Source organism: Antennarius striatus, chromosome 16, assembly GCF_040054535.1.
Source record: "Antennarius striatus isolate MH-2024 chromosome 16, ASM4005453v1, whole genome shotgun sequence".
Classification (NCBI taxonomy): Eukaryota; Metazoa; Chordata; class Actinopteri; order Lophiiformes; family Antennariidae; genus Antennarius; species Antennarius striatus.
The window spans coordinates 21,100,327-21,111,233 of NC_090791.1; the positions used below are offsets into that span (position 1 = coordinate 21,100,327).

Genomic DNA, 10,907 nt, shown 5'->3' on the forward strand with positions numbered 1-10,907 from the left:
GAACAGGGACAACAAAGAATGGATGATTTGGAACAAAGCATTCGTATAAATGATGTGATCATCACTGGAATCAACATCAAGCTGAGGGATTACAGAAATGCTATGGCTAGCGCTGACATCAAATCTCTGGAGCAACAAGTGAGTTCTCAACTGAGGGATCTAGAGATGACTATAGATCAGACCAGATTGAGACATGTTACCCATCACCATCTGGAGGTAGGAGACCACCTGCAGTGTGATAAAATTGAACAATCGTAAACAGAAGATAGCTCTTCTGAAACAAGGCTTCAAACTGAAAGGAGAAAATGTCTCCATCAATGAGAATCTCACTAAAAGAATGCTGATATCGCTAAAAAAGCTCGACAACTGAAGAAGAATGGACTGATGGACAACACCTGGACCAACACCTGGACCAACACCTGGACAAACACCTGGACCAACAACTGGACCAACACCTGGACCAACACCTGGACCAACACCCGGTACAACACCTGGACCAACACCTGGACCAACACCTGGACCAACACCCGGATCAACACCTGGACCAACACCTGGACCAACACCTGGACCAACACCTGGACCAACACCCGGATCAACACCCGGACCAACACCTGGACCAACACCTGGACAAACACCTGGACCAACAACTGGACCAACACCTGGACCAACACCCGGATCAACACCTGGACCAACAACTGGACCAACACCCGGATCAACACCTGGACCAACACCTGGACCAACAACTGGACCAACACCTGAACCAACACCTGCAGGATCTTCTTCAGAACAAAGGGGCTTTCTCCAGACCAGATGAAAACAATGGGGATCAGGAGTGCAGAGGAGTTGGTGAAATATGATCAATAAAGACGGACAGGAGTTGTTACTACAGCAGAGATCAGTACAACAGAGTCACTTCAATAGTGGAGCTCTACGATTTTGGACACGTCAAGTATTTCATGGGAACAGTCGAAAAAATCAAAATCGTTGATGTCAGAAACATGGACTAATGAACAAAACAAACATGTATTTGTGATAACATGGGATAACATTAACTTGCGACCTTAAAGATCATGTTGATATCTTCTGACAATATAATACCATGTGAAACTGTTAACGTGTAACAAACTGGTTAATTCTTGTATGAACGCTGTCTGCTGAGGGAGGTTAATATGATCATTATATTCTTGTGGAGAACACTGGTAAGGTCAACTTCCTGTTTGACTATCCATGATGTTAACAAACCTTGTGTTCCTAGGAAGAACGTAAACATGGTTATACTCTAGGGTAAAGGCTAATATCTGGAAGTGGATAAGGGTATGAACATCTGTCAGAATTCAATGTATGAGCTGGTTGAAGACTTATAATGTCGGAGTTTGTTGATTACATATTCTAATGAGATGTTTGTGGATGATGTAGGGGATGGGAATTTCACAAGCCAATGGCTTCTACCCATCAGCCCTTTTTTTCGGATGTTGTGGTTCTTGATGTTGTAAATATGATGAAGGTGTGAAGTCTGTTATAATAACATGTCAGAAAAAAATTAACCAAGTAAATGAATATATGAAAAATTACTGGTGATACATTCAGAAACAGTAGGAAGTGGAATGTATGGAAAGCTTTGGTGTGTACAAAATCCAAAAAACACTAGCATTTTGGAAAGGGCTTTATTTATTATTATTATTATTATTATTATTATTATTATTATTATTATTATTGTTGTTGTTGTTGTTGTTGTTGTTGTTATTATTATTATTTTTATTTTTGTTGTCATTATTATCATCATTATTATCATTTATTGTTGGTCTTTTAGTGATTTATTGATTCCTGATTGTTCTGATATTGAATGACTTCAATTTTTATAATTTTTATAATTTATTTCACGTTGATGGTGACCAGTCAGTGGTTCTGGTCCCAGTGAGGGTAAACTGGTTCCAGTTGGACCAGCTGCTCTGTGCTGCATGGAGACTAGACTTTCTTTAGAGACTTTTCTGGATCTTGTCTGTGACCTTTGGCACAGACACGAGGTGAGCAGTGAGTCTCTGTTACCGTCATGTGACCACGCGTGTGTTTCCTGTGGGCAGATTAATAGTTATATAACGTAAAGAGACCAAAGTTCAGTCCAGTAATCTCCGGATCTGATCCACATCTCTGAGGCCCCTAAAGGTGTGACCCCCCTGTCGTCCCTCACAGAGCCATCCAGAAGCTGAACGGGTATCAGTTTGAGAACAACGCGCTCCGCGTCTCCTACATCCCTGATGAGAGCTCGGAGCTGGAGGGGGGCCAGCGGGGCTCTGAATACAGCCGGCGTCCTGGCTACGGGCCCCGGGGGGGCCCCCGCGGCGGCTCTCCAAGCTCTGGCATGCCCTCCAAACCTCCACACGCCGACATCCCCCTGAGACTGCTGGTCCCCACGCAGTACGTGGGGGCCATCATCGGCAAGGAGGGGGCCACCATTCGCAACATCACCAAGCAGACAGGGAGCAAGTAAGACGCCGCTCTCTGATTGGTCTAATTCAGCATTTCTGAAATAGTGGGGTGCACCCCACTACTTTGGGGGGGTGAGGGGTGTGTGTGATTACCTGAATGAACTCATTGTAGATGTTAACCCTGACTTCCCTATTTTGATAAAAATAAATCAGCACAAATTGTTTTATTGATTTTTGTTTTGTAGGATAAAGTGTTTTATATATTGTTCTCCTCAGTTAATGTTTCTGAACTGAATTTATTATTTATTGATTTTATTTGATTTTATTTTTCAGTATCTAATGGTGCAATAAGTTCGTCAAAAATGTTTGAACAAGGATTTTTTTTTAAATTTCGGGCAAATGGATGCACTTAAAATCTTTTCTGCTATAGATTCAAAAATAATGTTAATCAAATTATTCTTTGTTATAAATTGAACTACATATAATTTTATAATTTTTTTTTTTAATGTTATGTGGAGGTGCACTATAAACAATATTATAGACAAATGATATCATTTATTGTCGCAGCGGAGAGTGGGGGGGATGGACTGCTTTTTCTTCTTGCTGGGGGGGGGGGGCTAAACAGAAAATACTTGAGAAGCACTGGTCTATTTCATGTCACACAATAAAAACACAGAAAAACACATTACCTGTGTTCCCATCTTAGAACAACCCCTGAAATGCTTTAGAACCTGGGCTTTAGACAGTTTAACTTTAACTGCACATCATGAATAGTAGACTTTGAGTTCGCTTCAGCGTCTCAGTTATTACCACGGTCCAGGAAGAACCTCTCTTCAGGAACTCCTTAATAATCCAATCCCTCTCTTTCCTCATCAAGGATCGATGTGCACCGCAAGGAGAACGCAGGCGCCGCCGAGAAGCCGATCAGCATCCACTCCACCCCCGAGGGCTGCTCGGCCGCCTGTCGCATGATCCTGGACATCATGCAGCAGGAAGCTAAAGACACCAAGACGTAGGTTTGAACCCTCAGCCAGGTGTCCAACATGCCAGGAGGAACCCTGAAGACATCCTTCATGTCAAACTGACGCGTTCAGTTCAATGACCAGTGGTTTCTGTTCACAGCGCTGACGAGGTTCCTCTGAAGATCCTGGCTCACAACAACTTTGTGGGACGCCTGATCGGGAAGGAGGGACGCAACCTGAAGAAAGTGGAACAGGACACGGACTGCAAGATCACCATCTCCTCGTAAGACTCAAGCCGAGCTCTCTGCAGGGCCTCGTGCCGTTCTGAGAACCAGGACCATAAGTTGGGTTTGGGTTGGTATTACAGCCGTCAATGGGACGGACAGACTGACCCAATGCCAGACGAGCAGCTGTAGACTCTAACCTCTCTCCTTCTGATGTGTGCAGTCTTCAGGACCTGACGCTGTACAATCCTGAGAGAACCATCACAGTCAAAGGCTCCATCGACGGCTGCTGTCTGGCTGAGGTGGAGGTCATGAAGAAGCTCAGAGAGGCCTACGAGAACGACATCGCTGCCATGAACGTGAGTGTCTCTGTCGACCCAGTCGCTGCCAGCAAATGTAGCTAGTCACATCCCATTGGCTCAAGCAAGTGTAGATGAGATGGTTATGAGTCCACCAACCAGCTTCTGCTGAGAATACCAGTGTTCCATAGACCAGGTATGAGACGCTAACTGGCTTCAGCCACCACAGAGACAAGGCAGTCAGAGACTCCCGTGACACCCCTGAATTCAACATTTTACCCTGACCTACCCTCATAATGGTCACAGCAATGAATTCCATTCTGTAATATTGAGTATTTGGCTTTTCATTTCATATTTATACGTTTTTTGATGATATCTCATCAGGTTTCAGAGATGTGTACCTAAAAAGGTATAAAAATGAAAATTTGACCTTGACCTAGTTTTCGCAAGGTCAAGGTCATCATCTCATTTTCATCCCCTCTCCTGCCTGAGTACTGTGCTTTTAGTTTCCTCTTTGTATCTGAACGGTTGTGAAGATATTTGTTGGACTAACGAATGAACACATGAACACTGACATTACATCACCGCTTTGAAGCGGGATGGAATGACATGGAGCATGATTTCTAGGCCCCAGCAAACCCAGGTTAATTCATTCTGACTGTGGGGGTGGGGGGTAAACACATCACTTAATCCCATTCCTTGGTGATTCTGGAATTACCCCCTGTGGTGAGTCCAGTGGACTTCTAGTGGTAAAGCACTAGTCTAGCAAGACAGAAAGAGGATTTAAAATAATAACACAACGGATCCATTTAAACACTCATGCCCTCCCCCCCAAGTAAAAATTAGAAATCCGTTTCACAGTCCAGGACGGAAACAGGGAGATCAGCGCAGCAGAATGAAACACGGTGTCTGTTGGTAGCAGACGTTTACAACACAACTCATCAAACGTGTTGCTGAAGTTCAGTTCCTCTGCTCCAGGGCCAGATCCTGTCTGCTCAGCTCAGAGCTTTACTGTCCCTCAACAGTAAATGGATTTGCAGCAGAACAGGACACTGAAGAACAAAAACATGGTGCGCATTCACGCATCAACACTCATGACTTCACCTCATCGTGGATTTTTAGTAGGTAGTCACGTGATACTGTACGCGCATCCTATTGGCTGACTTTCTATTGGCTCACGTTCTGTGAGTCTCTGACTTCCGTGAGACACAAAAGTGTTTTAAACAGTCTGTCAGTGTTTGAAAGGTAATACAGGATGGGGGGGTTCAGAAACGTTTACATTACCCTAAATAATAAGATAAATAGATCATGATCTCCATCGCGGATTCTTCAATCGCGTGTGGTTCCTGGAACGCGTTAACCGCGAGGAACGAGGGATCACTGTCACACCAGAGAAAGAATACAATGACTACAATGAATCCAGAATAAACTAGTGAGAGCATGCCTTAAAATAAATGAATAAAATGCTGCTGTGCAGTCCAGCTATACCTGTAGTTCAAATTAATCACATTCTTTGCACTGTGAACAAATGAAAACTTCTGCCGGGGGCTTTTACCCCTGGAGAACCTGCGTCTCCTCTGATGGAAGAAGTCATTGATGAGAGAGCCGATGGTCAGGGTTAGACAGGACTGACCACAGAGCAAAACCATTTCTCCTCTGCGTTCCCAAACCGAGAGATAAAACCAAAGGTTAAAATGGACACAATAAAAGATTTATAAAATACGACCATTCAAGTCTCCTCAGGAGGAAAACTATCAGATGGTTTTGCCAAAATCAGGCCGTGGTTTGCACCGTGCCAGCTGACTAGTTCGCACCCCCCGAGTCATTGAACAAACTAAGGAAAAGATATTTAACCCTAACAAAGAAATACTGAAAATATTACTTAAACTGAATCGAGGAAATGATTTATGTTTCATTTTTTTGTTTATTTAGTATATTTTTTTCCAGACATGTTAATATAACAGACTTCACACCTTCATCATATTTACAACATCAACAACAACGTTCGAAAAATAGAAGGCTGATGGGTAGAAGACATTAGGCTTGTGAAATTCCCCCAGAATCAACAAACATCTCAACCAGTTCATCCAGGGAGTTTTGACAGACGTTCATACTCTGATCCACTTCCAGATATTAGCCTCGTTAACATCATTATGGTCAAACAGGAAGTTGACCTTACAGTGTTCTCCACCAGAATATAATGATCATATTAACCCCAGCAGACAGAGTTTACACTAGAATGAACCACTTTGTCACACACACTTTAACAGCTACACATGCTATTACATTATCAACAGATATCAACATGCTCTTTAAAGTCTCAAACTGAATGTTATCCCTCCAATCAGAAATCAATGTCTTTGTGTTCATTAATCCGTGTTCCTGACATTATTGATGTTCAATGGTTTTTCAACCGTTCTATGGAATCCTTGATGTGTCCAATGTTGGGTTAGAGCTCCACTATTGAAGTGACTCTGTTGCAATAATTCCATTTGGGTCAGACAGGGTATAATCCACAAAGTGATCGGTTTTCAACTACAGATTATCTTGATCAGCAGTTCTCTGTATCAGATCTTTCATTTCTTCAGACAATACAGAGGTGGCTGTTCTCTGCGGTGTTGAAGTTACAGACTTTATTTTTAGTCATACCTTACTGGTTGAATTTCTCTAAATCTTCCATATTTTTGATCACCATTGTTTTCATCTGGTCCGGAGAAAGCCCCTTTGTTCTGATGAAGATCCTGCAGTTGTTGGTCCAGGTGTTGGTCCAGGTGTTGGTCCAGGTATTGGTCCAGTTGTTGGTCCAGGTGTTGGTCCAGGTGTTGGTCCAGTTGTTGGTCCAGGTGTTGGTCCAGGTGTTGGTCCAGGTGTTGGTCCAGGTGTTGGTCCAGGTGTTGGTCCATCAGCTCATTCTTTTTAGTGAGATTCTCATTAATGGAGACATTTTCTCCTTGCAGTTTGAAGCCTTGTTTCAGGAGAACAATCTTGTGTTTACGATTGTTGAATTTGATCACACTGAGATGGTCTCCTACCTCCAGATGGTGATGGGTAACATGTCTCCATCTGGTCTGATCTATAGTTATCTCCAGATCCCTCAAAGAACTCACTTGTTGCTCCAGAGTCTCGGTGTCAGCGCTGTGTTCAGTTCCCTCTCTGGACAGCATGAGTGTTAGTACGGAGCTTGGTTTGATTCCAGTGATGATCACATCATTTATACCAAAGCTTTGTTCCAAATCCTCCATTCTCTGTTGTCCCTGTTCTGAGACATTTTTTTTTCATCTGTGTGTTTCTGCATTTTCTTCATGTCTTCCTTCATTTTTTCCATGTGGACTATACTGGTTTCAGCTTTTCTTCCAACTTCTTATCAAAGTCACTCCTGAACTTATTAAAGTCACTCCTTTACTCATCCACAGAAGAGACCAGAGCTCCTTTCATTTTTTTATTGTCATACTTCTCTAACTCATACTGAGTATGAGTTACAGAGATAGTGAGAGATAGTGAGAGATAGTGAGAGATAGTGAGATTAGGAGAGATAGTGAGATTAGGAGAGATAGTGAGAGATAGTGAGAGATAGTGAGAGATAGTGAGATTAGGAGAGATAGTGACATTAGGAGAGATAGTGAGAGATAGTGACAAGAAGGGACAGAAGAAAGACGTCTGCTCTTGCAGAAAGTTGGAAGTTAACCATGAAGACATAAAGACACACACACACACACACACACACACACACACACACACACACACACACACACACACACACACACACACACACACACACACACACACACACACACAGTCTTAGTCGTGACTAAGTTTGCTATCAGTCAGTGATGTGACTCCTTTTGCCTTTAATAAGAAATTGAGCCTCATTCACACATTTCACAATGATGCCCCCTCCCTCCAAGAAACAAAAACAAATACCTTAAATGTCCAGATGGTTTATAACCTGCAGGCTTTGTCTCCATAGCAACAGACCCATCTGATCCCTGGACTCAACCTTGGGGCTCTAGGCCTCTTTCCTTCGTCCTCCAACATGCCCCCACCCCCTCCTGGGAACACAACGTCTGCTGCCCCCTATGGTTGCTTTGGGGTAAGAATACCTGCTGTATAAACTACCCTCTGACATACCCTGGTCCCAGCAAAGAGCCCAGGACCAGAGTCTCCTGGACATGAGTTCCACCAGCTGCCCTGGACTCATGATGGGGGGGACTTTACCTCTGTGTGTCCAGGCTCCAGAGCAGGAGACCGTCCACGTGTACATCCCAGCACAGGCAGTGGGGGCCATCATCGGAAAGAAAGGACAGCACATCAAGCAGCTGAGCCGCTTCGCCGGGGCCTCCATCAAGGTGTGAACATCACACGTGTGAATGGAGATGGACGTACCCCCTAGATGTCACCACTCTGTAATCTGATTACAATCTGGAGTGGAGCTCTGGAGACGTGGGGGTGCTCACAGCAGCAGCTGCTAACATGTCTTCTGTGTTTTTAACAGAACAAGAACAATAACATCATGTATGTAATGTAATAACATCAAGTGTTGCGTGGCGTTAATTAGGACATACGATGATTTTATTCTGCTACCGCTCAGTCATACATGTCTTGTCCTGCAGATCGCCCCAGCTGAAGCCCCAGATTCCAAAATGAGGATGGTAATTGTCACAGGACCCCCCGAGGCTCAGTTTAAGGTATAGTCCACCGAGACACCCCCGGCTGATTAACAGACAGATGCCATTTATTGACCACTGATGGACTGAGCACAAAAACAACCTCTGTGTCTCCATCCTGAAGGCTCAGGGCAGAATCTACGGCAAGCTGAAGGAGGAGAACTTCTTTGGGCCAAAGGAGGAGGTCAAACTGGAAACTCATATCAAAATGGCCGCTGCCGCCGCTGGACGAGTCATTGGAAAGGGAGGCAAGACGGTAAGCCACCTGAAGTGCACACCTCAGTCCCTTGTAAGGCCACAGGAAACAGGCTGCTCACTGAGGCGTCTGGCCTGCAGGTGAACGAGCTGCAGAACCTCACAGCAGCGGAGGTGGTGGTTCCCCGGGAACAGACTCCTGATGAGAACGACCAGGTCATCGTCAAGATTAACGGACATTTCTACGCCAGCCAGGTATGCGTCCTGTAGAACATGTACTAATACTATACCAGAACCACATCAGGTCCAACTCTGTCACATCAGAGAACGTTGCTTCATTTGAAGGCTGTGGAATGTATTTCCTGTGCAGACGCCATTCTTCCACAACTCTTCCGAAGTGGCAATAACCCAGAAGTTTCAAACAAAACACAAAATGTCATTAGAGTTGGGTAGTGTTCACCCAACTGGGGGGTGTAAATCAGTGGTAGAGTGCATGCCTGGCATATATGCCCCCCCCCCAGGTTCAATCCCCTGGGGGGGCCCCTCTGCGGGGCCGGTCCAAAGCCTGGATGAATGCCAAACAAATATGGGCATTCATCTAAAATGGAGAAAGGATGACACGCTGTAGTGACCCCAAACGGGACAATCTATCAATCGACCTTCATTTATTTAGCTCTGAATCACATCTGCAGACGTTTCAAAGCGCTCAACAGACAGAAAGCCAACAATGCCCTCCAGAGCAAGTGTAAGTGACGGTGGGGGGGAAATCTCCCTCAATGAGGAAGAAACTCCGGGCAGGACCCAGACTCTGGAGGGGGGTCATCCGCCTTGACCTGTTGGTTGGGAAAGAGACATACACTGGGGACAGAGGTGGGTCAAGGAAACAAGTCTCCGTCCTGGAGTTGGTTCTAAAACAAACTACAGTTTAGTTGAGTCACACAAGGATGTGTCCATCATCAAAGCTGGATGTGTCCATCACCAAGAAAGTTTCTTGAAGACGTTTCTCCTCTCATTCAAGAGTCTTCTTCAGTTCTGATGAAGAACTGAAGAAGAACTGATGTGCTGTCCTTTCTTTCCGCCTTGTTTTCAGTTGTCTTGTTTTCAGTCGTCTTACTGACATTCCTGAATGCAGGTGTGCTTTTACTCACCCCCCCCCCCCGTCTGTCCCGTGTCTTCCAGCTGGCTCAGAGGAAGATTCGGGACATCCTGACGCAGGTGAAGCAGCCACAGAAAGGTGGGATGGGCTCCGGCCCCAACCCCCAGGGCTTCACGGAGATGGGTAGCCCCACCCAGGGCCTGACTCAGGACCACCAGCGCAGGAAGTGAGGGTAGCCACGCCATCCTCACGCCGCGTCCCGCCACCCCACCCCCGCCTGACGGACAGACGAGACAGACAGACACATGCAGACAGACAGACTGATACAGGAGAGCGATTCACGGACCCAGCGATAGACAGGGAGCGATATGGAGAGGGAGGAGTACGCCCGGAAGCTAGAGAGGAAGAGGAAATCAAAAGACGAAATGAAAAAGAGGATTAAGATAAAGGAAGCGTGAGAACAGAAAGCAGAAGCCAGGCCACTAGAGAGACTGACTGGGGATGGTGGGATGGAGGAAAGGGTGGGGGAGGGAGAGGGGGTCCTCACGGTGCCCCTCACTGGGGCAGGAGCAGCCCCTCACCTGCTGCAGCTGGAACAGGAGACAGGTTCAATCAACATGGCCGACGTTACTGTGACAGCGAGGGCGGAGCCTCACACCTGTTGTTCACACCTGTCCCACGTGTTCCACCTTCTGCAGGGAGGGGTGCTGGCCGGACAATTCTTTACTAGCAGAGGCCTGTGTGTCCCTCTGTCGCCCCCTACGGACCTCGCCAGCCATCTGCAGTCAGTCCTATATTTTAAGGTGGTTTTTTAAACATAGAGATATATGTATAGAAATGTTTTATTCAGAGCTATTATTGATGGAATGCAGTGAGGTGGAGCCGGGGGAGGGAACAAGGAAGCCGCTGCAGAGGCACACTGGGAGTGGGCGGGGTCTGGTTCTAACCCATCCCACGCTACACCTCTTGGCCAATGAGAGTCTAGAAGAGGGGCCGCAGACGTTAACACTGCTCTTTAAAGACCTCTCTGAATAGCGGAGA

General features: G+C 45.6%; 1 protein-coding gene across 1 annotated transcript in view; it reads left to right on the top strand.

Moving 5' to 3' along the window:
- igf2bp1 (insulin-like growth factor 2 mRNA binding protein 1) overlaps positions 1-10,214 on the top strand; it is a 45,552-nt gene extending 35,338 nt beyond the window's left edge. The window contains exons 6-15 of the mRNA XM_068337225.1: positions 2,191-2,484; positions 3,304-3,438; positions 3,549-3,671; positions 3,836-3,971; positions 7,879-8,001; positions 8,141-8,257; positions 8,522-8,596; positions 8,700-8,831; positions 8,912-9,025; positions 9,950-10,214. Coding sequence (XP_068193326.1) covers positions 2,191-2,484; positions 3,304-3,438; positions 3,549-3,671; positions 3,836-3,971; positions 7,879-8,001; positions 8,141-8,257; positions 8,522-8,596; positions 8,700-8,831; positions 8,912-9,025; positions 9,950-10,096 — 1,396 coding nt within the window. The 3' untranslated portion in view covers positions 10,097-10,214. The remainder of the gene's footprint in view (positions 1-2,190; positions 2,485-3,303; positions 3,439-3,548; positions 3,672-3,835; positions 3,972-7,878; positions 8,002-8,140; positions 8,258-8,521; positions 8,597-8,699; positions 8,832-8,911; positions 9,026-9,949) is intronic.
- The last annotated feature ends 693 nt before the right edge of the window (positions 10,215-10,907 follow it).